The sequence below is a fragment of the Acartia tonsa genome, chromosome 15, assembly GCF_053477335.1.
Source record: "Acartia tonsa isolate MP-2025a chromosome 15, ASM5347733v1, whole genome shotgun sequence".
Lineage (NCBI taxonomy): Eukaryota > Metazoa > Arthropoda > Copepoda > Calanoida > Acartiidae > Acartia > Acartia tonsa.
The window spans coordinates 6,466,489-6,493,981 of record NC_137274.1 but is presented as its reverse complement, the minus strand read 5'-3'; the positions used below and the strand labels follow the sequence as shown (position 1 = coordinate 6,493,981).

General features: G+C 35.1%; 2 protein-coding genes across 3 annotated transcripts in view; both read left to right on the top strand.

The window, feature by feature from the left end:
* Positions 1–7,447, top strand: part of kst (spectrin beta chain, non-erythrocytic 5 kst) — a 103,678-nt gene extending 96,231 nt beyond the window's left edge. The window contains exons 70-74 of the mRNA XM_080150032.1: positions 355–447; positions 1,888–1,975; positions 5,768–5,879; positions 6,615–6,717; positions 7,380–7,447. Of these exons, the coding sequence (XP_080006158.1) occupies positions 355–447; positions 1,888–1,975; positions 5,768–5,879; positions 6,615–6,717; positions 7,380–7,447 (464 nt within the window). The remainder of the gene's footprint in view (positions 1–354; positions 448–1,887; positions 1,976–5,767; positions 5,880–6,614; positions 6,718–7,379) is intronic.
* A 474-nt stretch (positions 7,448–7,921) lies between these two features.
* The window catches only part of LOC145307618 (spectrin alpha chain, non-erythrocytic 1-like), a 38,175-nt gene continuing 18,603 nt past the window's right edge, over positions 7,922–27,493 (top strand). For both annotated transcript variants that reach the window (XR_013875525.1, XM_080150071.1), the window contains exons 1-24: positions 7,922–8,131; positions 8,354–8,454; positions 9,455–9,695; positions 10,370–10,493; positions 11,310–11,445; positions 12,000–12,125; positions 12,432–12,590; positions 13,191–13,323; positions 14,636–14,765; positions 15,008–15,076; positions 15,654–15,756; positions 17,648–17,785; positions 18,798–18,890; positions 19,253–19,387; positions 19,994–20,154; positions 20,840–20,964; positions 21,290–21,408; positions 21,863–21,978; positions 23,325–23,457; positions 24,215–24,365; positions 24,801–24,886; positions 25,518–25,646; positions 26,707–26,841; positions 27,450–27,493. The exon at positions 27,450–27,493 is cut by the window's right edge and continues 72 nt beyond it. Coding sequence is in view for 1 of the 2 variants with exons in the window: in XM_080150071.1 (XP_080006197.1) it covers positions 7,984–8,131; positions 8,354–8,454; positions 9,455–9,695; positions 10,370–10,493; positions 11,310–11,445; positions 12,000–12,125; positions 12,432–12,590; positions 13,191–13,323; positions 14,636–14,765; positions 15,008–15,076; positions 15,654–15,756; positions 17,648–17,785; positions 18,798–18,890; positions 19,253–19,387; positions 19,994–20,154; positions 20,840–20,964; positions 21,290–21,408; positions 21,863–21,978; positions 23,325–23,457; positions 24,215–24,365; positions 24,801–24,886; positions 25,518–25,646; positions 26,707–26,841; positions 27,450–27,493 (3,035 nt within the window). In the remaining variant the exon portion in view is untranslated. The remainder of the gene's footprint in view (positions 8,132–8,353; positions 8,455–9,454; positions 9,696–10,369; positions 10,494–11,309; positions 11,446–11,999; positions 12,126–12,431; positions 12,591–13,190; positions 13,324–14,635; positions 14,766–15,007; positions 15,077–15,653; positions 15,757–17,647; positions 17,786–18,797; positions 18,891–19,252; positions 19,388–19,993; positions 20,155–20,839; positions 20,965–21,289; positions 21,409–21,862; positions 21,979–23,324; positions 23,458–24,214; positions 24,366–24,800; positions 24,887–25,517; positions 25,647–26,706; positions 26,842–27,449) is intronic.

Below are 27,493 nucleotides of genomic sequence, written 5' to 3'. Positions count from 1 at the left end.
ATCCACTTATTAAGTTATTCATCTATCTATATGCTTACAATTACAACTTTTTTTCATCTAAAGTTTTTTATTTCTATCTATCAAATTATTAATCTATTTATATCTCCATCTATCTATGTATCTATCCATCTATTTTTCTGTCCATCTATCTCTGTGTTTTTCTATCTGTTTATCTATCCAACTATCATTCCATCTTTGTATCTTTCTATATATCTTTCCTTCTTTCCATCTATCCATTTATCAATCTATCTATCAATTCATCGATCTATCCACTTAAAATTACGAGTAATTTATATCTAAATTTCTATTTCTATATATCTATCCATCTATCTATCTATATATAAAAACCTGCAGGACTGGAGGAGGCCCGTGGAATTCTGGAGTTCCAGAACGAGGTGGACAAGATTGAGACCTGGATCAGGGACAAGGAGCTCATGGTGTCGCAAGGTAGATTTTCCCACGCTCTGATAAATTTTCTCACGCTCAAGTTAATTTTTCACGCTCTCTATTGAACTCTCCCATGCTCTGATAAATTTTCTCACACTCTTGTTCTATTTTCCTGCGCTCTGATAAATTTTCTCACGCTCTTGTTCAATTTTCTCACGCTTAGATGGATTTTTTGTAGCTCTAATGCACTTTCTCATGACTAGTTCATGTTTTCTATATTTCTATTTTCCCATAGTTTGTAGGAATTGCACCTCTCTAACTGCTGAAAGGCCCAATAAAAAAGCTTCAATAACAAAAAAGTCATACCTAGATGCAGGGTTTCGGATCCGGATCCGCAAGGATCCGCATATTTTTGAGTCCAAGGATCCGGATCCGGATCCTTGGACTCAAAAAAATGCGGAAAAAATGAAAAAATCTACCTAGATTTATATACAATCTCAGACATTCTCTTGATGAGAGCCAATCTTTAAGGTTTAGGGTCATACTTGAAAATTAAAAGTATTTTTGACTTCGAATTAAAGAATAAATATTTTTTGAAAGGTTTGGTGATTTTATTTTTATTGTCAAGGATCCGCACTGACCAAATTTTGAGGATCCGGATCCGCAAAAAATCAATGCGGATCCGAAACCCTGCCTAGATGACTTAAAACAACATTTTAGGGAGTTGAAAATCTTCAACAATTTTCTAGCCCTCACATCAGAAATTTGATATTAACTTTTACCTGCTAGAAGCGAAAGTATGAGCTTATTTTGGGCAGAAAGTTAGTATGCCAGTAACTGAAATCACTTTTAAAGAACAACCCTAATCATAGTAAAAATATCTCAAAAAATTTGAGTCAAATTGTCTAAAACAAGGAAACTAATGTTTTACAAGTAAAAATATTAAAGAGACCAGAAGGTTGCGGGTAAATTCCGTAAAGGTGTGAGTTCTAAGGCTTAAAAACAGTAGTAGAACGATAATCTCTAAATATGTGTATTAAATAGAACCAGGGACAATATTTTTTTTTAAGTTAAAGGTACCTGAAAATTAATAGGTAAAAAAACCCTGAAATTTTTACCGAATGCTTTGCTAATGTCAAGTGACAAAAATTAATTTTTAACATATAATACATAAAATTACCATGGAGACAATCAAATAATGTTAAAAAAATAAATATCTTTGAAATAATTGGCATTATTTGTAATTTTTGACATTAGCGAACCATTTAATGAACTTTTCGAGTTTTTTTAACAAATTTTTTATATCTTAAAATTTTTTTGGGGTCTATAGTTCTTTTCAATGAGGAATACACATATTTTGTGAATATTATAGTTCTACTATTAAAACTTACACCTTTACGGAATTTACCCGCAACCTACTAGTCTCTTTCTCATTCACAAATTTTTTTTTTCTCATGCTAATAATTATTTTTCCACGCTAACGAATACTTTCCCACGCAGGTGACCTTGGCAAGGATTATGAACATTGCCTGGAACTTCAAAAGAAATTGGATGATGTGAATAGTGATATGAGAGTGGATGAGGAAAGGTATGTAGATTTTTTTTCTCTGTATACTAAGGAGGTCATTTTTGGTAGCGAAGCTACCCTATAATTTCAAGTGTCTGTCCGTCTGTCAGACACTGAAAGGGGGAAACATGCAGCTTATACCAATAACGAAATTAATTATGAAAAAAATCACGAAACCTATACGTGTTTTTCAGCTGTCGTTGGGGGGCAACACATCGTAAAATTGACGACCTCTCCATTTGCCCCCCAGATATTATTTTAGATTATTTCGCTTGTTGGTTATACCTTATTCCTGGGAAACATGCTTTTCTTGGTTCCTATTTAAGATGGACAGCTGAAATTTTTGGGAGTAAATATGTTCACATTCTACATATTTCAACCAACTTTCATCAAGATTTGCCCAATAATTGGGGTGCTAGATCGATTACTAGATTTTCAAGTTTTTGTGATCTTCTTTTCTCCTTTTCAAGATGATAGAGAGATTTTTAGGTTTCTGTGATTTTGAAGGTTCCGTGACTTTTTTATTAAGTAAAAATGTTTATTTTTATGGCCCTGATATATTGCTAATTTAATCCCGATATCCATTCATAATTTTATTTGCTTTGTTGTCATCCTTGTTTTGCATATTTTCTGTTAAAGTTGTGTTTTAGTCAAATGCTCATAGTGAGTCAAGCTGTTCTTAATTATGACCATTACATATATTCATATACATTTGGTCATAGTTTGGAACAGTTTGACTTAATAAGCGCATTTGACTAAACCCCAACACCCAACTTAAAGAAAAAATTACCCTCTTTGTCTATCTTATCTTATAATTACCTTCTTATAAGTTTCGACATATTCTATCTTTAAGGCTATTTATTTCACTTACTAGCGGCTACGCCCCTAGAGACCTCTAGTGGCACTTAAAATGTTTTTTTTTGTTCCAGTCTCTCTAAGTCTATACGATACCTACTAATGTTTCGTTCAAGTCTCTCAATTTTTTTTTTTAAATTTCGAGTTTTCATGATTTAACATGGAAGCGTGGTGGTACCCTCCTCCAAAATATTTATAAACCTTCCCGGGACCTATAAGAAGCTACCCTGTTAAGGAGAACCCGATCGGTTCACAAACATCCTGTTACTTTAGTACCTATAAGGATTATCCATCCACTGACTGTCCATAAAGATTGGGGACAATGGGCGGTTTATTACACTAGTCCCAAAAGTTTTATAATAATGTTTTCTTTATTCGTTGTATTATCAACTTTGGGGACGTTTACTGATATTTGATTGGTTTGTTTATTAAGTTGAGCATTCAAACGTTTCAACTACTAATTTTAATTTTCTGGGGTATAGGGTAATTTTGGTTGTCCTCATTGGGGAGGTATATCTATTTATTAGCAATTGTCTTATCCCTTTAGATCATCAGTCTGTAATGCTGGAAGCAAAATGTAATTGTCTCGTCTGCTATTTCGGATAGACGACTGAAATTTTAGTTGATGATTCTCTGTACCTATGAGCATCTAGTATATAAGGGATGGGGGGGTTAATGCAACCATCTCATAATCAATGTATAAATGGCACTTAGAATTCGAATTTTTATCTGAAATTTTGCATGAGTATTCCTTGGTAAGTCTATTTTCCCTAAATCGAACAAAAAGTTGGAAAAGTAGCGGCTAACGGCTGGTGGCTCAGACGTTTAGCCATTTTTTTTTACTATTTTCAAGGCAAATCCATCACGAAACTTATCTCCACACAATTCTCTTTTCCGCTCCAAAACGTTTTCAAACGGTTCTAGCCGGTAGTTGTTGGTACTAGAAATCTAAAAAAAAATTATTTATAGCAAAAATATGTTTCAAAAAGTTGATTCCAACGTAATTTATGACACATTTGCCCTTAAATTAGCCACAAAAAAACGGCTAAACGACTGAGCCGTTAGCCGTGGATTTTTTTAAAACTTTTTGTTCGATTTAGAGAAAATAGACGTACCAAGGATTACTCATGCAAAATTTCAGATCAAAATTCAAATTCTAAATGCCATTTATACATTAATTACGAGATGATTGCATTACCCCCACTAGACTATATAAGTTTGAAGGAATTTTAATTAATATAATAGATTTGAAATCTGCATAAAATTTTAAGGTTTTTTTATTAAATTCGTTTTTTATTTAATTCTTTATTTAACGGCGCAAATACGATTTAAGTTAATTTATTTTGACCAATAGGAAAGCTAGATTGAAACCTACCCGCGCTCTAATTGGTTGAATGATGTACGACACTTAAGCTTCTCCAATCAGAGCGCAGATAGTTTTCAATCCACCAATCACAGATGTCAAAATTAATTAACTTAAATCGTATTTGCGCCTTTAAATAAAGAATTATATAAAAAACGAATTTTATAAAAAAAACCTTAAAATTTTATGCAGATTTCAAATCTATTATATTAATTAAAATTCCTTCAAACTTATATAGTCTAACCCCCACCCCCTTTACTTTGTCCGTCTGTCTGACGATCATGCTCCAAAGACAAAGTTACTTATTTTTAAAAAAGGTTTTGGACTTTTTATATGATGATCACATATCCTTTCTAAACAAAAGCTCTATCCTTGATTTTTGTGCTTCGCTACTTATGGATGTTGTTATTCTTGCTATTTATTAATTCGTCTATCATTATGTTTATTATCACTAAAGGATAGTTGCATGAAGTGCATTTCAGAAAAATGTTTTTTATCAAATGTTACATATATAATATCAAACATATATAAAGGGGGGGGTTTTTAATGCAACCATCTCGTAATCAGTGAGCAAATGACACTTAGAATTCGAATTTCGATCTGAACTTTTTCATGAGTAATCCTTGGTAGGTCTATTTTCCCTAAATCGAACAAAAAGTTGGAAAAGTAACAGCTAGCGGCTCAGCCGTTCAGCCGTTTTTTGCCTATTTTCAGGGTAAATCCATCATCAATTCTGTAGGAATCAACTTTTAAAAACATATTTTTGATTTAATTCATGTTAAATGATAGCAATAACCAATTTTAAAACTTCTAGTACCAACAGCTATCGTCTAGAACCGTTTGATAGCGTTTTGGAGTAGAAAAGAGTATTATGTTGAGAGAGGTTTCGTGACTAATTTGCAATATAGATATCAAACAAATGGTAAAACAGATGAGCCGCCAGCCGTTAGCCGTTACTTTTCCAACTTTTTGTTCGATTTAGGGAAAATAGACCTACCAAGGATTACTCATGCAAAATTATAGATGGAAATTCGAATTCTAAGTGCCATTTGCTCACTGATTACGAGATGGTTGCATTAAAACCCCCCCCCCCCCCCTTTGTATTACAATAAATAAAGAACAATTAGATATCACTAAATTAGTCGTCATGCTGTTTTTTTGTGAAAATAAGCAAGGTATATAAGAAAATTGAAATTCTTTCAAATATATGCCCTATAAATGTAGTTTAAACAGGAAAAAACACGCAGTTCACTAAATTCATGTATAAATACATTTTGTTCAACTATTCCTTTTTGTTGTATTTATTTTGTCAGGTAAGGGGCGTTTGTTCGTATTTTCACAGTAACCTTTCTCCCATTTCTAGCCCCTCTGAGGCCAATTGCTTAACCCAGTGGTGCAATCACCTAACCCAATATAACCTAACCCTATCTATCAAAAGCCATTTAGAAAATACGACGAATCGCCCTTAAGAGGCGTTGCCACGAAAGGGACTATACCAATTTTTTTTATGTAATTAGGTTTCTTTTTTATACTTTCATCTCATAAATATTTGTAATATCCTACATAATATCCAGCTAATTGTAAACATTTTATAGGATATTTAAAATACTGGCGATGGGCGATAATTTGGCGGCGGAGGCGGGCTCTGAGGCGAGCTCGGTGACCGCCAAACAAGCGGAGATTAGGGACAAATGGAAAGCACTGCAGGTAATTGGGGAAAGGACCCGCGACCGTGGGTCAACAAGTAGCGTATCCGCTCGTCGCCGGGGAGGTGAAAGGTTCGAATCTCGGGCCGACACTGCGTCATAATTAAAGACATTAAAAATGGTTCTTACTGCTGCTATGTCTGGTGCGGGACATAAATAGTTAGAATATGGGTAATATTTTGGCCTGAAACAGGTTCAACTCACTACCATGCAATTGCACAGTTAGTACTTCTTAGACAAAGATCGTGCAATCAAAGGGTTAGTTGTCTTATGCATGTTACTTAACCTAATATCCTATTACACGTGGATTCTCTAGATGATCACTTAACTCTAAGGAGAATCCCGCCCTTACGGTAACGGTAAAACTGGGGAAAGGAAGGTAATGTACATAATTGGAGTTGATTAAAGGAAGCCTGCAAGAAATATACCGCTTTAACAGCCAAAAGTAGATCTAATACCAAAATTTGTAGCCTTCAGCTTCAAAAAAAAAACAATTTACTTATTGACATTTCATGGTACATCAAAATTTTATAAGTTTTCCAGCAATCATGATATAAATTTTAAAATATATTATGTAACTTAACTTTGCTACTTGTTATCCTTAATATTTATTTTCCCCCGCCAATTTTCTCAAGCTAACGATTATTTTCCCACGCATATTCTTATTTTCTCACGTTAATGATTATTTTCCCATGCTAATGATTATTTTCCCACGCAAATGAATTATATTTTGAAGGTTGGAAGCAAGACGTACCGCGAACGGCTCAACATTGCTGGCACAATCCATTCATTCCAACGAGATACTGATGAAACTTTGGCCAGAATCAAAGAAAAACTAGGCAAGAATTTACCAAAATTTATGGGAAATAATAGCATATTGGGAAAGCTTGAATTTCTTGGCCACTATTTGAGATAGAGGTCTGAATTTTTTTGCGAAGATTCCCCATACCAAGTAAATATTTTACTTGGATGTATATCTGCTAAGTTAGCAAGATGTTTGTGTGTCTGTCTACATTTAAATTTTCGTATTTTTACCTTTTTTTAAGATTTTCTTCTTTGTTAGCCTTTAGTAATGGATTTATTATTACTTGGATCTTACACCAGATTATAATGTACTCTAATAAAGTGAAACTTGTAGCGGGCTTAATAAAACGATCTACCACATATCTCCACCCACCTACTGACAAATAAATGACAGTAGAAAAACCACTGAATTGACAACATTTTTCCCCTGTCATAAATTAAAGAAATAAATTTCTAAAATTCATTTGGGGTAAAAAAAATGGATATTAATATTGACAGGGGCAAGTTTGTCGTAAATTTAAGTGGCTTTTATGGGACTCATTAATTGGTCTGTTAGTTTATTGTTTTAGGAGGGGAGGAGATTTGTATGGGGATATCATTATTTTAGACAGCTGCAAGCATCACTTTATCAGAACACATGAAAATATTGTGCAACATTCAAATAATATCAATTGGTAAAATCTTTTTTGTTACTCAGTTGTCGTAGTTGATTCAACAGATATGGGAAAAGACCTTAAAGATGTTCAGGAAAGCAATGATTATTGATTAATTTAATTTAATATCTGAGATCTAAAGGGATAAGACAATGGCCGATGAATTGATGTACATCTCTAATGATGATACACAAAATTACCCCTTCTGTTCATTAAAATTATATGTTGAAACGTTTAAACACTCAACTTAATTAATCAATAAAAGAATTAATGGTTGAAACGTTTGAACGCTCAACTTAATGAATCAACCTATCAAAATTTAATAAAAAGTAACCAAAGTTGTTAAGCCAACAAATAAGAAAACGTATTATTATAAAACTTTGGGGACTAGTGTATTCAACCGCCCTATGTCCCCTCTCTCTCTCTCTGATTATTGTATCATTGCTGATGCCTATATAATTCTCATTTCATTGACACATTTTTATTTTCCCTTGCTAATGAATATTTTCCCACGCCAACGATTATTTTTCCACGCCAATTATTATTTTTCCCACGCTAATGATTATTTTCCCACGCCAATGACAATTATATCATTGCTGATGTCAACTACAGGAGCTAATCAAGAAGGTAGAAAGTGTCGTGGAATATATGGTCGGTATAGAGAAACGGCTGGAGGACCACAAAACGGTCAGCAGCCGGCTGCTGGCCGACTATCCGGCCGAAATTACGGCACCGGTCAAGGAGAAAATGGAAAGCCTGACGGCCGCGTGGTCGGAGACTAATAAGAAAGTTGTCGGTAAGTTTTTAAAAATAAGCTTTTCTATAATTAAGGTCGGTCTGTTTGCCCGTAACGGTTAGCTTTTTTCGTTAATTTAGGCATGTTAGAATTGTCCTATCGATTTCAAACTTTAAATGACGATTCATACCACATAATTAGGTACGATTTAGAAAGAGCATCAATTCTATAAATGGTATCAGAAAGGCCATGTCCATTTACGACATGATGGTTTTTTTTCAGATCGCGAGTCCAGTCTGGTGAACTCTGTCCAGTTCCACCAGTTCATCTATGACTGCCAGGAGTACCAGGCATGGCTACTCAACATGGACAAGAAATTAAAGGTAGCTTTTTTGTTTTTTGCGCCAAATTTAATTATCAAATTTTGGCGCGAAAATGTCGGTTTCTGGCGGAAATTTGTGAGGGCTAGAATGCAGTCTTAATTAAAAAATTAAATGTTTCCAGCCAAGGTTACTCAACATTTGTTGTTTATGGCGCCAAATTGTCAATTTTGGTGGGAAAATGGTTAAATATGTACTTCTCAGCTGTTATATTATATTGATTGCTTTATATTACTATAGAACATCTACTCAATAACTTACTTTGTCTGTCTGTCTGTAAACCAATTCAGACAATCAGACATACTTTGTACTATAAGCCTACCAGACAGATAGACATCCTGTTACTTATCATGAAACCTATGGATCTAAAGGAATAAGACAATGGCAGATTAATTGATGTACACCCCCAATGATGATAAACAAAATTATCCTTTCTGTAGTGTAAAATAAGTTGTTGAAACGTTTGAACACTCAGCCTTTAAACCAACCAATTATTATTCACTAAGGTCCCAAAGTTGTCAAGTCAGAAAATAATTATTATAAATCTTTGGGGACAAGTGTAATTAACAGTACATTGTCCCCTCTCTCTCTGAAATCAATTGCATTGTTTATTTTAGTCTGTAGAAGTGCCAACTTCGGTACTTTAGTGTACTTTGGGTACACTAGTGTACTTTGGGTACTCTAGTGTACTTTGGGTACTCTATTGTACTTTGGTTACTCTATTGTACTTTGGGTCCTCTAGTGTACTTTGGGTACTCTAGTTTACTTTGGATACTCTAGTGTACTTTAAGTACTCTAGTTTACTTTGGGTACACTAGTGTACTTTGGATACTCTAGTGTACTTTAGGTACTCTAGTGTACTTTAGGTACCCTAGTGTACTTTAGGTACTCTAGTGTACTTTGGGTACTCTAATGTATTTTGGTTATTCTAATGTACCTCGGGTACTCTAATATATTTTGGTTACTCTAATGTACTTTATATCAATTGCATTGTTTATTTTAGTCTGTTGAAGTACCAACTTCAGCCGCTGAGGCCGACGTCCTGCTGTCTCTCCACAAGGAGCGGCGGACCGAGCTGAACACGCGGCAGGAGCAGTTCAAGGGCCTGAAGGCGACCGGCGACAGCCTGGTGGCCGAGGGTCACGCCGAAGCCGAGAAAATCGGCGCCGAAATTGAGAAGACGACGGAGATACAGGAGAATGTGGGACATTCGTGGGAGCAGGCCAAGCTTCTCCTTATACAAGGTATTTAAACATTCATTATTTTCCATTTTCATAGGGGGGGGGGGGAGTTTGTACACTTATAGAAAATGAAATTCTGTACCAAATTTGCCCTGGACGTTTGTGCTTATTTTTTTTTAGATCAACCTAATTATTTTCATAAACTCTCTTATATGATTGGATCTACAGGTAAAACTTTAAAAATTGAACTTTGGGACTTTCCGTCTAGGGTCTAGTGGGGCAAAAGACAACCTTGTTGAGCATAGAAACTCCACCCCCCCCCCTCACCTTATTTTGAAACAATAAGCATCTTGTTGAATGTTATTTGCATATTTGAAGAAAAAAGATTCATTTATTGTTTTATAAGTGGACCTCTAACTCTTCCATCTATTGTTATTTTTTTTATTTTTACCTGTACAGAGACTTCCTGGAGGCCAATTTTTTTTTAAATATAGGAAACCTACATTATTGCCAAATAAACTATCCCCTCACTTCTAAGACAATGCTTTTACTCCCTGTTTACGCAAAAGTGTTAGAACTTCCCCAACCCTTGTTTTCCTATTATTTTATTTATTTTCAAATGCTCCTAAATATTTTAGGAAACCAACTGCACGCATTCAAGCTCAGAATTATTTTCCCACGCTCAGAATTAATTTCCCACGCTAAGAATTATTTTCTCACACTCGTCATATTTTTAGGAAACCAACTGCACGCATTCAAGCAGCAGAACCAGCTGGCGCTCAGCTGGCTTGAGGAAAAGGAGGCTGTTCTTAACAACGATGACATTGGCGACAGTTTGGCAGCTGTTGAAGCATTGATTAGGTAGGTCTATCTATCTATCTATTTATCTATCAAAATTCTGTTGAAGTATTAATTAGGTAGGTCTATCTTTCTATCTATTAATCTATTTGTCTATCTATCTATAGGTTGCAGCAAATTTTTCCATTTATGAACACATTTGAGAAACAGTCTAGTTTCAAGTACTTTATCTATATCTATCCATCCATCTATCTAACTATATTATCTATATGGCTTTTCTATATCTATCTATTCATCCATCTATCCATATAACTATCTATCTATCTGTCAACCTATCTATCTATCTATAAAGGAAGCACGAAGGCTTTGTGAACACATTTGAGAAACAGTCTAATGTCATGGCTGTTCTATATCTATCTATTCAATTATCTATTTATCTATCCATCCATCTATCTATCTATCTATATATTTAACTATATATCTATCTATCTATAAAGGAAACACGAAGGATTTGTGAACACATTTGAGAAACAGTTTATTGTCAAAGCTGTTCTGTATCGATCTATCTATATATCTATCCACCTTTCTATCTAATTATCCATTTATCAATCTATAAAGGAAACACAAAGGCTTTGTGATGACATTTGACATGAGAAACAGTTTAGTATCATAAACTTTATCTATCTATTTATCTATCCATCTGTCTATCTATCTATATATTTAACTATATATCTATCTATCTATGAAGGAAACACGAAGGCTTTGTAAACACATTTGAGAAACAGTCTAATGTCATTGCTGTTCTATATCTATCCATCTGTATTGATCTTTTGATCTATCCATCTGTCTATTTAACTATATATCTATCCATCTATGAAGGAAACACGAAGGCTTTGTGAACACATTTGAGAAGCAGTCAAGTGTCATGGCCGACCTGATGAAGCGTGGGGAAGAGTTGATTAATAATGATCATAATGAAGCTGATAAGATTAAGGAGTATCTTGATAATGCGCAGGTAAATATCTAGCTTTTCTGTTCTTTACATAGCAAAATCTAGCTTTTCTGTCCTTTAGATAGCAAAACCTCACAAAATCTAGCTTTTCTGTTTACATAGCCAAATACATAGACAATATAGCTTTTCTGTCCTTTACATAGCAAAATCTTGCAAAAATAGCATTGCTGTCCTTTAGATAGCTAAATCTTAGCGAATACCATTATTTCAATGTTTTGCGATTTTAAATTAAAAATAAAAAAAAATATTCGAATTTACATTTCAAAATCTTCGAGTTAAGTTATTATTTTTTTAGATTTTAAAATTTTTCTTGAAATCTTTGAACAGAAATAAAAAATCTTCAATTTTATTTTAAAATTCTTCGAGTTAAGTTCTTGTTCAAATATCCAGATACCTAATATTTCAAGTTGAAAACATTGTAGGAACATTGAAAAAACATTGGTAAAAATATTGAAAAACATTTTTTAAAATGATAAGTAACATGTGTAAAATTATCATATATTTGTGTATGATATCCGATTTGAGGGAATCCGCAGCTAATAAAGTTCTCTTTTCAGAGCCGGCTTGCCGAGGCGAGAGAGAAGTGTGTCAGCCGTCACGCGACGCTGGCTGCGAGCACTAAACTGCAACAATTTCTGCGCAAAACATTTGATTTGAAAGCTTGGGTGAAGGAAAAAACAAAGGTGAGTGAAATTCCAGGGATCTCAAGGGATAAGACAATGGAAGTTAACTTGATTAACTTTCCCGATTGGGGGGGGGGGGGGTTAACCCTTTAATCTAATGTAAGTCTAAAGCAAAAAAAAGGTCTATCCCCTCCTTCATATTTTTTTCTTGTTAGGTGGGGAATGGGTTTCAGTGGTTCACTAAGAATGGATTTATTATTACTTAAATCTTGCACCAGATTATAACGTACTCTTTTAGAGTAAAACTTGTAGCTGGCTAAACTAATAATCGCCTTCATTCAACCCCTAATATTCCCACGCTTATAGGTTGCCCTGGACGAGTCGTACCTGGACCTGTCGAACCTTGTCAACAAGATCCAGAAGCACACCAGCTTCGAGGCGGAGATCAGCGCCAACAGGGCGAGGTTGACCGCTGTGCAGGAGGAGGGGGAGCTTATGTGTCAACACAATCATTTTGCTTCACAGGTATAGTACAGATTCGAAACTGATTAATATACGCTGGTATAGAACCGGTTCTCAACCAATCTATCCGCGGAAAGCTGTCTATAATATGGAGCGATAAATAACTATAAAGCTGAGAGATAGAGTACCGTTTTGAAACTGATTATTATCCGCTGGTTTAGAACCGGTTATCAGCCTATCTATCCGCGGAAAGCTGTCTATAATACGAAGCGATAAATAACTCTACAGCTCAGAGATGTAAAGGAATAGAACAATGGCTGATAAATGGTTGTGCATCCCCAAGGTAGATACACAACATAACCACCTTCTCTAGATTACATTTAGTGGTTGAAACTTTTGACTATCAATCAACCAACCAATCAAAATTTAATTCAAGTCCTCAAAGTTTTTAAACCCAGGGATAAGAAAATATTATAAACCTTTGGGGACCAGTGTAATAAAAAGTAAAGTTCCCCCTATCTCCCTATCTACAATTGATCTGAAAGCTTTTAAGATGTCAAGCTCTGCGTTATGGATGTTGTCAACCTTGTTTTTAAAGGCTGATCTTTTTTATTTATGTCCATAATTTTTCCCATGCTCATACTTATTTTCCCACGCTCGTAGGAAATAGTGTCCCAACTGGAGGACCTGGATTCTGAATGGAGCCATCTGGTGGAGACATCCGCAATTAAACGCACCAGACTGGCGGAGGCAAATTCTGCACTTGTCTACTTTCATTCTATTGATGAATTTGAAGGTATACCTTGGCGATAGACAGATGGATAGACAGAAAGACAGATAGATTGATCAATAGGCAGATAGATAAATCCTTAAACTAAAGTAACAGGATGTCTGTTTGTGTGTGTTGTCTGTGTGTTTGTATGTTTGTACCAAAGGATATTGCTAACCGCTCAACCTATATGATTATCCTTTACAGGGTAGCTTGTCATAGGTCCCGGGAAGATTTGTAACTATTTTCGAGGAGGGTACCACCACCATCTCAAGAGAAATCACAAAAAAATCTAATTTTTTTTTATCTATAGAGACTTTAACGCAACATAGCAAGGTATCATAGAGACTTGAAAGCAACATAGATAGGTGTCGTATTAATAAAAAAAGTGCCACCAGAGGCTTCTATGGGCGTAGCCGCTAGTAAATATATAAAAAGATTGATACATATAGATTTTTAGATTGATATATATATAGACAAACAGATTATAGATAGAAAGATAATTGAATGACAGATATATGGTTGGAAAGACAGAAAAATGGATAGATTTCGAATATAATTTGAATGTATCAAATGTCCCTATACCTAAACACAAATATTAATCTGCTAGAAAGGCCTTTTCAAGACTTTTACAGGGTGGTTTTTATTAATAGTATTTAAAAAGTATTGCTTTATTTAATCCACTAGCGGCTACGCCCCTAGAGGCCTCTAGTGGCACTTAAAATGTTTTTGTTTGTTAAAGTTAATTTTTTATGTACGATACCACCTTATTTGACGTTGAAGTCTCCCCTAAATTTTAAAAAATTTCGATTTTTTTGTCATTTCTCTTGGGAGGGTGGTGGTACCCTCCCCCAAAATAGTTATAAACCTTCCCGGGACTTATGAGAAGCTACCCTGTTAAGGAGAACCCGATCGGTTCAGCGGTTAGCGAGATCCTTCGGTATAGACACACAGACAGACAAACATCCTGTTACTTTAGTATAAGGATTTACCATCTCCAAAAACTAGACATTATGACAATTCTAACAGTATGTACAATATTTTTCTATTATTAACACAAGCCGCGCAGTTTAAATTTTAAAAATGGACTAATTTTTTTCAATGCGTTTCAAAAAGGTTATGATTCTTTAATCTTAAAAAAAGGCTCTTTGGAAAAAAACGGTTTCAAACCATAATTTGTTGAAAACCATAAAATATTTTTTTCTGATATAAAATTTCCACGTCCATGAAGAAAATAAGATAGGTATTGATTATTAACTTCTGTCAATGGTAAGGTGGTTAAATAAGGCAATACTTTTGCGTGACAGAACATCTAGGATAATATATCTATTAATTGCAGGTTGGCTGGAAGGTGTCGAATCGGCTCTGGAATCCTCCGACCATGGAAAGGACCACAGCGCTGCTTCTAAACTTCTCAAGAAGTTGATCAGTGTTGAGCAGGATGTGAGCAAGAAGAAGGAAACATTAAAGTAATTATTTTCCCATGCTCTTAATTATTTTCCCACGCTCGTAATTATTTTATTTGGGCGATTTCTCTTGGGGGGTTGGTGGTAATCTCCAAAACATTTATAAACCTTCCCAGGAAGCTACCTGTATAGGAGAACCATATCGGTTCAGCGATTAGTGAGATTCTTTGGTGCAAACAGATATACAGATAGACATCCTGTTACTTTATTTTAAGGATATTTTTCTCATTCTTGTTTTTTTTTAGATCCCTTGGGGAGCAGAGCACAAAATTCACGGCCTCCAAACACTTCATGTCCGCAGAAATGGAGTCAAGGTAATGTAACAAAATTGTTTGTTAGATAGATAGATAGATAGATAGACACATGGATAGATAGACAAATGGACAGACAGATAGAAAGATAGATAGACACATGGATAGATAGACAAATGGACAGAAAGATAGAAAGATAGATAGACACATAGTTAGATAGAAACATAGATAGATAGACACAAAGATAGATAGACACATATATAGATAGATTGATAAACTGATGGACAGACAGAAAGGTAGATAGACACATAGATAGATAGACAGACACAAAGATTGATAGACAGACATATAAATTCACGGCCTCCAAACACTTAATGTCCGCAGAAATGGAGTCAAGGTAATGCAACAAAATTATATTTGTTTAAATTAGGGTTGGCGATCCGCCCAATTTTTGGGTGGGATTCAGATTTTCACAACATGCAAAAAAAATAGAAGATTTATCTGTGGATTGTGGATTCTTGTTTTTTTCGTGGATTGTGGATTTTCGGATTTTGGATTGCAGATTCTACAGACAAACAGACAGACACACAACCTGTTACTTAATACAAGGATTCAAAGGTGAAGATTTATTTCTTTTAAGGTACACAGGCCTGCAGACCAGGTTCGAGGCCCTGCACGAGCCACTGCAAATCCGGCGGGACAATTTGTATGACAGCCAGCAGCTCCATTCATTCAACAGAGAGGTATGGATTCGAAACCGATTAATATCCGCTGGATTAGAACCGGTTCTCCGCTATACTATCCGCATGATATCCGCGGAAAGCTGTCTATAATACGGAACGATAAATAACTATATAAAACACCAGGGATCTAAAGGGATAAGACAGTTGCCGATAAATTGATGTACATCTCCAATGATGAAGCACAAATTACCCCTCCTGTACATTACAATTAGTGGTTAAAACGTTTGGACAATCAACTTACTGAACCAACCAATCAAAATTCATAATAAGTCACTAAATTTGTATTTACAAATATCAAAACGTTATTATGAAACTTTGGGGACTAGTGTATTAAACAGCCCAATGTCCCCTCTCTCCCTGGTTTAAAGGGGGGGGGGGGCGAAAGTGACACTTTTTGAAACCAAAACTAAAAGATAAAGGAACTCAACTAAAAAAAGAGTTACAGGTCTGACATTTTGCATGGCAGATGCTTTATACAATATGGGGGTACAATATGGAACTGTGAAGAAACGGCGTCGCAACCGCCGAGAAAAGGCAAACAAAAATTCGGTGGGAAACGGCGGTTTTCGGCGGTTGCGCCGCCGTTTCTTCACAGTTCCATATTGTACCCCTATAAAGCAACTGCCATGCAAAATCTCAGACCTGTAACTCTTTTTTTAGTTGAGTTCCTTTGTTGACTTTTAGTTTTGGTTTCAAAAAGTGTCACTTTCGCCCCCCCCCCCCCCCCTTAGAATAAAATTTTTATTTTTGGGTGTACATACTACATACATGAAAAGAACAACAATGATAAATAAATTAATAGTTATTTCGCATCGTATTAAAAACAGCTTTCCGTGGATATAAAAATATATGATTATAAGATTAACACCAGTTTTTAGCCCTGAGATAACGAAAATACTAGTTTTAATCTTTTGATTGTACATTTAAATATTCGCAGAAAACTGGATACAATGCTATACATAATTTTTTAGTATGGCTAAAACCTGTTTTAATCCATCGGATAATAAACGGTTTTGAAGCCATACTTAAATGAATATTATATACATTTTTATACATATTAATACAGTTTTTTTTACAATCAATTTTACCCCACTTATAGTTATCAGAATTTTATGATTAATGGCTTATTTTCTTCATCCTTTAGAACAACAACAAAAATTTTCATATAAAAAACACACTGTACAATCAAATTGTATGCTTATTGTATATGAAACTTTTCCTTCAAAATGGCAGTTTCCTTAAAGGTAGGAAGTATGATGTAATGTGTATTCACACATTGTTTTCATACAGGCCATATAAGACAAAAATAGAAAATAATAATGGTTAAACGATAGAAAAAATCAGAGGATGGAATGATTGGGGCTTTCACATTTTAATTGCAACAAAAAAAAGTGGGTAATTTTTTCTTCACGAAATTCCGTAAATTTGTGTGTTTGGTTGTATCAAATTGTCTTACTAAGTCAAACTGTTCTGGTTATAATTAATTATAATAAGGAACACTTTGACTTAATAAGAGCATTTGGGTATAGTCCCTTTCGTGGCAACGCCTCTTAAGGGGCGTGTTTTTGTATTTTACAGTAGCTTTTTTAGCCTCCGCGGGGGGCTCTAACCCCGTGAAGCCAATTGCCTAACCCTGTGGAGCAATCACCTAACCCAACTTATTCTAAGCTAACCTAAAATAACCTATAAAAACAAACGTGAAAATTCGACGAAACGCCCCTTAAGAGGTGTTGTCACGAAAGAGGCTATACCTAAAAAGTTTTATTAATTAAAGGTGCAGGTGCTGCAACAGAAACATGATCTCCTATAATATTATTTTCCCACGCTCATAATTATTTTCCCACGCTCGTAATTATTTTCCCATGCTCGTAATTATTTATAATTATTATAGGTGGCGGATGAAAGTTTTTGGGTGGAAGAGAAGCTGCCGCTGGCCTCCAGCGACCAGCTCGGCCACAGCACCTCGGAGGTGCAGGCACTGCAACAGAAACATGATCTTCTAGAGGCAGACATTAAAACACATGAGAAGGTTGTATTTCCAAAAGCGAAGCTTTTCTATAATTAGGATCAGTCGGATTGTCCATAAAGGATAGCGCTTTTCATCAATTTAGGCATGTTAGAATTGTTTTATCGATTTTAAACTTTGCATGGTGATTCCTGTAGTAGTTAGGTACGATTTAGAAAGCGTAGCAACTCTATAATTGTTACCACAATACATCCATTTTCAACAGTATTTTTATACATTTTTTCTGATTATTCAATTCTGACACTCAACAAATTTTAATGCTCTCTCGTAATTTCTATGGTCTTTGGGTACCCAAAAAAAAGTTTGTTGGTGGTTGTGTTTGTTTGTTTGCTAATTGATACTCATATGTTATTCTGGCTTTCGGTCATCATCCTAATCCTAATATATAAAGTAGTAAGCTTTTTTGTCTTTAGCGAAGGATCTCACTAACCGCTGAACCGATATATGGTCCTCCTTTACAGTGAAGCTACTTAGCTGTCTCAGGATGGTTTTAAGCTATTTTATTTTTATAAAAAGTCTGGGTTGGTATGGATTTGGGCTATTTTTCTGTCCTTCAATTTTTCTTCGAATATAGATACCCTAGATGCTAGGGGCACTACTGTTAAAACCTTATTATTTCAGTTCAAAAAGTAATCAGTTTTCATAAAAACTATTCTTTTTATTATTTATTTCATATGAAAAGTTTTTTTTTGTAATATTCAGAAAATCATATAATTTCATGCCATCTTTTAATATTTTTATGCTATGTTACTTAAATTCCTTTTTTAAATATTTGACAGATCTATAATTTTCTATAATGTAATTTCAAAATGTAAAATATGCCATTGTTACTAGGGTTGGGCTGGATATCTGGCTATTTTTAATATCCGGCCAGATACCAGATATCCACTAATTTGCCGGATATTTGATGTTGGTCAGATATAAGCCGGATACCAGATATCTGGTATTAGAAATCAGCCAGATATCTGGTATCTGGCCAAAAAAGTATTCGACTCAAGCCTAATTCTTATTGTAGATAATGACTTCTCTTGAGAGCAAAGCTGAGCAGATGCTGCGAGGTGATCATTTTGCTGCTGAATCCATAAGGACCACTGTTGCTAATCTCAAGGTAAGATGAAAGGTTCCCACGATAAGCCAATTTTTCACAGGCTAACAAATATTCCATGCCGAGCCATTTTTTCCCAGGCTAACCTATATTTTCCCAGGCTAACCAATATTTTCCCAGGCTAACCAATATTTTCCCAGGCTAACCAATATTTTCCCAGGCTAACCAATATTTTCCCAGGCTAACCAATATTTCCCCATGGTAACTAATATTTTCTCATGCTAACCAATATTTTCTCAGAGTAACCAATATTTTCCCATACTGACCAATATTTTCCTAGGCTAACCAATATTTTCTTACAACCACCCATATTTTCTCACAGTAAATAATAATTTCCCAGGCTAACCAATATTTTCCCATGCTAGGCAAACTATGGGCAGCTGAAGGATCTCGCAGGACTGCGAAGACAGAGGCTTGTTGATGCAGCGGAGGCGCAGCTCTTCTATCAGAAACTGAACGAGGTTGTGGATTGGATCAAAGAGAAAGATCCTATTTTGAAGGTATTTCTATTTTTTGAGTGGCTCAGTCATTATATTTAAGGAAGCCTACAAGAAATACACCGCTACAGTATAAAAATAGGTATTTTTATAGTATGGCAACCTAAATTTATGACAAAAATAAGCTTATAACTTTTTTTATGGCCTATGTAGTTTAATCTCAAAATTTCTAACATGAGCAATGAAAATCTTTCAAAATTTTCTTTTAAAGCTAAAGACTTCAAATTTGGGGTATTTGGTCTACTTGTGGCAACCTTTCAGCAGTTAGATCAATGTATTTCTTGCAGGCTTCTTTTAAGAAATGTCTGTTGATCCCCGATTTAAAATTTTCAAACTGTTATGCTCATATTTCCCAATCTTTTCTTTTTAATCTTTTAGAAACATTTGGCATCGTTACCCTTTTCTATATCCTGCACCATACTTTGCTGTCCTCATCCATCTATTGATAACAAATGGGTTAAAAATGTCTTGAAAATATTTTGAAGGTTTTTCTATTTTTTTAGTGGCTCAGTTATTCTATAACCAGATATCCAGCATTATAAATCAGCCGGATATCCTGTATCCGGATAGTTTTAATATCCGGCCTAACCCTAATCAATATATATCTAGGTAAAAGATGTGCCCAACGACAAAGACAGTGTGCAAGTGTATCTGAAGAAAATGACAGATATTCTCACAGAGATGGAGATGGTCAACAAAAAGGTTGAAACTCTGAAGGTCTCCTCACAGAAAATGGTGGATAGGTCACATTATGATGAGAATAATATCAAGTAAATTTTTTAGTAGCAAAGATTCCCACGCTAAGCCAAATTTTCCCAGGCTTACTAATATTTTCCCATGCTAACCAATATTTCCGGATACAGGATATCTGGCTGTTTTCTAATGCCGGATATCCAGCACAACCCTATTTTTTAGTAGCAAAGCTATTCTATAATTCCAAACTTCCGTCCGTCCGTTAGACAAGGTTAGTGGGAAATGTGATTTTCTCGGCCCCTATGAGAGATAGAAGGCTGAAACTATTTGACAACATTTCCATGCATCATTAAGTAGCTTAAGTACTACTTCTGGAGTATTAGTTTCTAAAATGTTTCTTAAAGAAAAAACTACATAAATTAACACTCAAATCAACAATTTTTAAAACCCTGTACTATGGTTGGGCCGGATACTTTTCCGGACGGATACCGGATATCCGACTGATTTCTAAAACCGGATATCCGTCCCAACCTACCCTGTACTAACCAATCATTTATAAGGACAAGGATGTCAGATTTGGACGAACTTCATGAGAACTTTCGCAGTTTATCCGGATATCCGGCCGGATAGTTTCAAAATCCGGTATCCGGCTGGATAAATGAAAAAAATAAATTGCCGGATATCCGGCCATTTTCAATATCCGGACGCTGGATACCGACCAAACCGGATATCCAGCCCAACCCTTCATCAATTCTTTTTCAGGACACGGATGTCAGATTTGGCAGAACTTCACGAGAACTTCCGAAGTTTGTTACTGGAGCAGAAGCAGAGCCTCACAGATCAGATGGAGGTTATTGAGTTCATTAATGAGGCTGAAGATGTTACAGGTTGGTATATATCCTTATAATAAAGTAACAGGATATCTGTTTGTGTATACCAAAGGATCTCGCTAACCGCTGAACCTATTGGGCTCTCCTTAACAGGGTAGCTTCTCATAGGTCTCGGAAAGCAAAGCCTCACTGATCAGATGAAGGTTATTAAGTTAATTACACTAGTCCCCAAAGTTTTATAACAACATTTTCTTACTCGTTGTCTTAACAACCTTGGGGACTTTTAGTGAATTTTGATTTGTTGGTTCATTGAGTTGAGTGTCTTAACGTTCATAAATTGTAATATAAATAAATGGTAATTTTGTGTATTATGTATGTTCAGAATGGATAGATGCTTCCATGATGACAGCCGCATCTGAAGATTATGGCAAAGATGTCGGCCATGTTGAAATTCTGATCAAGTCTTTCAATACCTTTATAATTTCTATTGAGGAATACCAGGTACGTCATTGTTCGTAGGGTTGGGCCGGATACAGGATATCCGGCATTAGAAATCAGCCGGTATCAATATATAAGATTATGGTAAAGATGTCGGACATGTTGAAATTCTCATCAAGTCTTTCAATACTTTTATTATTTCTATTGAGAAACATCAGGTTTGTCATACTACTTTATCTATCTATCTATCTAATAAAATTAAACTACAATAACGGATTGCAGATTCGGATTCTGGATTGAAAAATTGTCCTAAAATTGGACAGATTCCGGATTCATATTCGGATTGCCAATAAATTCACTGAGTGAAAAAGTCTTTGATACTTCTTAGTTATTTATTGAAATATATTTCAGTGAACATGGCACCCTCTTCAGTCTAAATGACATAAATCATATAATTTAATTTACATATTAAAAAATATGCCAACTCTAACGTTTATTAAATATTTTTGTTTTCTAGGAGAAATATAAATCAGTAGTGGGTATGGGCCAACAGCTACTGACAGCTGGCAATGTGCATCATGAAATGGCCTCAGCCAAACTCACTGAATTAGACCAACTCTGGGAAGATTTGAGGTAAACATTAGGGTTCGACCAGATATCCTGCTGATTTCTAATTCCGGATATCCGGTATCCGTCCGGGTATCTGACCAACGCCGGATATCTGGCCCAACCCAAGTAAAAAATTTAAACAACTTATACTAAACTAGCACCCTCTAATGGTTCTCTAGTGAGGGGGGGGGTTAATTGGACCCATCCTATTTTATATTTTAGTTTTAAAAAAATTTTGGGGGGTGAGGGAGGTCATTTTTTCTTAAGGCGATTTCTCTTGGGAGGTTGGTGGTACCCTTCCCCAAAATAGTTATAAACCTTCCCAGGACCTATGAGGAGCTGAATTGTAAAGGAGAACCATACCCGTTCAGCTCAGCAAGATCCTACAGTACACACAGACTTTACTTTATTATAAGGATATTTTTCGAAATAGATTTATGGGTTTATCAACCAATATTTTCCCACCAAAAAGGGGACTATATGCAAGAACGTGAGCAAGTGATTCTAAGCACCTTCCAGCACTGATTACCTATAAATTTAAAATATTTTTGTTAATATAATAGGGTTATGTTTGATGTAGTTAAACCAATTTAAAAAATTAAGTTTCCCCATGGTTTGCTATGATTAAAACTAATATCATCAAATGTTTTGTTGAGTTCAAAGTTTCAAATAAAATAACACGCCAAAACATAATTAGATGCTGTAAATTACTAAAGTACACTAATAAACTTGTTTACAATATTACAAGTTATCAACCCTTTTTCTAAATTAACATTTTTCATTGAAAAAGTTTACTTTTGTGTCACAGCAGTTTAAATTCAACAAAACATTTGATGATATATAGTCAAAAAATGCCTACGTTTTGAAGTTTTTTCATATAATACCATGGTAAAACTAATTTTTTAAAATTGATATAACAATAGGTATTAAACATAACCCTAGTATATTCACCTAAAAAAACATTTATAAATACTGCTGGAAGGTGCTTAGAATCACTTGCTATCGTTTGTGCATAGTTCTCTTTCCCACAGCAACAAATAATTTCTTAATTTTAGGAAGCTTTCATTGGCTCGACAGGGGGCATTAAGCGGTGCTAAGCAAGTACCCAAAGTACATTAAAGTACTCAAAGTACATTAAAGTACCTAAAGTACATTAAAGTACCTTAAGTTTAATAAACTGTTACCCAAAGTTTTATAAACTGTTACCCGAAATTTTATAAAGTGGTACCCAAAATTTTAAGAACTAGTAGGTACCCAAAGTTTTATGAATTGGTACCCAAAATTTTAAGAACTTGTAGGTACCCAAAGTTTTATGAATTGGTACCCAATGTTTTATAAACTGGTATGCAAAGTTGTTTTTTTAATTTTAGGGAGCTTTCATTGGCTCGGCAGGAGGCATTAAGTGGCGCTAAGCAGGTTCATGTGTTTGATAAAAATGCTGATGAAACAATTATGTGGATAGGAGAGAAAGAGGCACTTTTCTTGTCTGAGGACTTAGGACAGGTTAGTTATAGTATAATCGTGGGAAAATGATTCTAACTGTTGGAAAATAATTCTATGTGTGGTAAAATATTACCAAAATGGGGATGAAACAATTATGTGGATAGGAGAGAAAGAAGCACTTTTCTTGTCTGAGGACTTAGGACAGGTTAGTTTACAATAGTTTTTTTCCTAAAATAGCGTGGGAAAATAATTACAACTGTGGGAAAATATTTCTATGCGTGGGAAAATAATTCTATTCGTGGGAAAATAATTCTATGCGTGGAAAATAATTATAACCGTGGGTGGTGGTAGGTTTTGCTAAAATTCCGTTAAGGTGTGAGTTTTAAGGATTTAAAATAGTAAAAAGAACGATAATTTTTACTAAATATGTGTATTCCTTATTAAAAAGAACTATTGACAAAAATGTAAGTTAAAAATATTTAGTGAATATAATCGTTCTACTACTGTTTTTAACCCGTAAAACTCATTTCTTAACAGAATTTTAGCACAACCTTCCTCTTCCTTAAAAGATTTAAACCAGTTTTGTTAGCCTTGAGGGGCCGAAGGGCTAGACTACCAAACTGGTATTTATTTTAGAAAATTATCTGTAATACGATGCTATACCTAAATGATTTTTCAGTATGGCTGAGAACTGGTTCTAATCCAGGGGATATTAATAAGTTTGGAATTATTTTTAATCTATGAATTTAACCAATCAAAATTTAATAATAGATTTGGATTTTGGATGGTAATTTTATGTCAATATTTTAAAATTTAGGACCTTGAAACAATCCAGAGCCTGCTAGACCGGCAGGAAGGGTTCCAGCGGGACCTGGCGGCCATCCAGGGCCAGGTCAAGAATGTAGAGACGGAGGCCGAAGTTTTGTGCGAACTGTTTCCGGACGCTTCGGCCCATGTCCAGTCAAAGGAATTCATAATATAACTTTACAACAAAGTACAATAAAGTATCCAAAGTACAACTAATGTACCCAGAGTACAATACAGTACCCAAAGTACACTAAAGTACCCAAATTACAATAAAGTACCCAAATTACAATAAAGTACTCAAAGTACAATTAAGTATCCAAAGTACACTAAAGTACCCGTAGTACAATTAAGTACCAAAAGTACAATTAAGTACCCAAAGTACAATTAAGTACCCAAAGTACAATTAAGTACCCAAAGTACATTAAAGTACCCAAAGTACACTAAAGTACCCAAAGTACAATAAAGTACCCAAAGTACAATAAAGTACCCAAAGTAAACTAAAGTACCTAAAGTACAATAAAGTACCCAAAGTACTATAAAGTACCCAAAGTAGTACACTGAAGTACCCAAAATTATATTTGAATGCCTCCTGCAGGTGGAGGCCACCCGTGGAGCTCTGACTGAACTGGTAAGCCTCGCCACTGGATGGGAGATGAAGCTCAAACAGAATCAGATCATCCAGGTAGGATCAAGTGTGTGTGGGTGTGTGTGTGTGTGTGTGTGTGTTTATATGTATGTGTTTATTTATCATCCAGGTAGGTTCCTGTGTGTCTTGGTGTGTGTGGGGGGTGGGGGGGGTATATGTGTTTGTGTATGTATAGGTGTGTGTGAGTGTGTATATATTTGAGAGTGGGTGTTTGTATGTGTTTTTGTGTGTATGTGTGTATATGGCTGTGTGTATGTGTAGGTGTATAGGTGTTTGTGTTGGTGTATGCCTGTGTGTTTTAGTGTGTGTTTCGTCACTGGAAATTCTTTTTTAAATCCGCCATTTTGTATTGTGTTCGTTTTGTATTCAGCTATAAATTTCCGTCATTTTGTATTTTAGCCATATAATTCGCCCTTTCTCATTGCAGCCATTAAATCCGCCATTTTAAATTACATCCAAAAGAATCCGCCATTTTGTATTTCATCAAAAAAAATCCACAATTGTATATTTCATCCAAAAAAAAATCCGCCTTTTTATAATTCAACTGACAAAAATCCCGCCATTTTATATTATCTCCAAAAAATTTCTGCCTTTTTGTAATTCAACCGACCAAAATTCCGCCATTTTATATTATCTCCAAAAAAAAATCTGCCATTTTGTATTTCAGCGTTATTTCGACGACTACCGCGAGCTGATGGCGTGGAGCAGCGAGGTACTGGCCAAGATGACCTCGCCTGACCTAGCAGCTGACCTGGCCGGGGCCCAGACTTTGATCACCCGACATAAGGAGATAAAGGTAGAATTATTTAATACCTATATTTGCGACAACTTTTGTGTAATAGAATCTTCCAATTTCTAACATTTACAAAACGTAGATAAAGAAGGAATTGTCAGGGATCTAAAGGGATAAGACAATGGCCAATAAATTGATGTTCTTCCTCAATGATGATACAAAAAATTAACTCTTCTAGTGATTAAAATTAAAGGTTGAAACATTTGAACACTCGACTTAGTGACCAAACCAATCAAAATTTACTTAAGTCGCCAAATTTGTTAAGCTAATAAATAAGAAAACATTATTATAAAACTTTGGGGACTAGTGTAAAAAACAGCCCATGCCCCTATCTAACTCTGATAATATGATAGAATACGTGAGTTTTCAGTACGGCTCAGAACAGGTTTTAATCCTGCGGATACACATGGATATTATGACAGGGGAAAATTGTCGTCAATTTAGGTTGCTAAAATGGACATCACTTATTGGCCAGTTCGGGGAGGGGGGCTGGGGGAGAGAGGATAGCGGGTGAGCCGTTATTTTAGGATTATTGATTGAAAAATTTTAGTTTTAGAAAGAAAAGTATAAAAAAATGTTGGGTAATTAACAATAAAGTGAATTCTAAAGTTCTAATTTTTATCTGCCCTCCCCCACCCCCCCCCCCCCCATCCAAATACTAATTTAGATTTATTTGTCTTGTTGGTTATTTTCTATTTCTCTTGCGAGGGTGGTTGTTCCTCCCCCATAATAGAAGTTATAAACCTTTCCTGGACCTACATTTTAAAGACGAACCATATTGAGATCTTTTGGTACACACAGACAGACATCCTGTTACTTTTGCTTAAAGTAACAACAGATCTATAGTGTAGATGTATATACAGATATCTACCTGTCTCCCTTTTCCATTGACATTTTTTTGTCTGCTACTTGGCTGTTTTAATATTCCCGATATTATAAGTTGATTTTCAAAGGGTAATTAAGAGTCGGCACAAGGTCCTTGGGATGGGGATCTACAGTTATTTAACCCCTTCCACCTCTAGTGTTTTAATCTAATGCAGTAACTTTTGTTTTTCATTTGCAGGCTGAGATGGACTCGCGGGCCGACAGCTTTACCCGGTTCAAAACCAACGGCGAAAATCTGATACAAGACGGTCATTTTATGGCCGCGGAAATTGCTGAGAAAATCGCAGCCCTCACCACGAGAAAGGAGAAAATGGTAAGTTTGTTTTATCTTATTTAATACAAGAAAGTATTAGTTACAGCATTTTGAATGCTGGAAAAAGCCTTACAAACACTAATCTCTTATTGGACATGCAATTGCAGCCCTCACCACAAGAAAATGGTAAGGTTTTTTTTAGTATGGTTTTGAAAACGATTGATATCTGGTGGATTAGAACCGGTTTTCATCAATACAAAAAAAAAACTATGTCTAGCATCGTATTATATCCAGTTTTCTACGAATATAAATATGTACAATCATAAGATTAAAACCAGTTTTTTTATGCCGTACATTCAATATTTTCAATACTGGAATAAGCCTTACAATATTTAAACACTCATTGGATATGAATTTGCAGCCCTCGCGGTTCTCAGACTTACTGAAGTATCATGTAAAGTATCGTATTACAGACAATTTTCCGCAAATATTAAAATAAAAATAAAAAGTTGAAACCAGTTATGTTAGCCCATGCCTTAGGACCTTTGGGCAAAATATAGCTTTTCTGGGCTTCACCTAGCAAAATGTTGCCTAATATAGCTTTTTTGTCCAAACGCTTTAACACAACTTTACCGAAAATATGCATAATATGCATTTGTATTTTTTAGTATGAAAGTTGGGAGTTGCGGAAGGAGTTGTACTGCCAGCACCT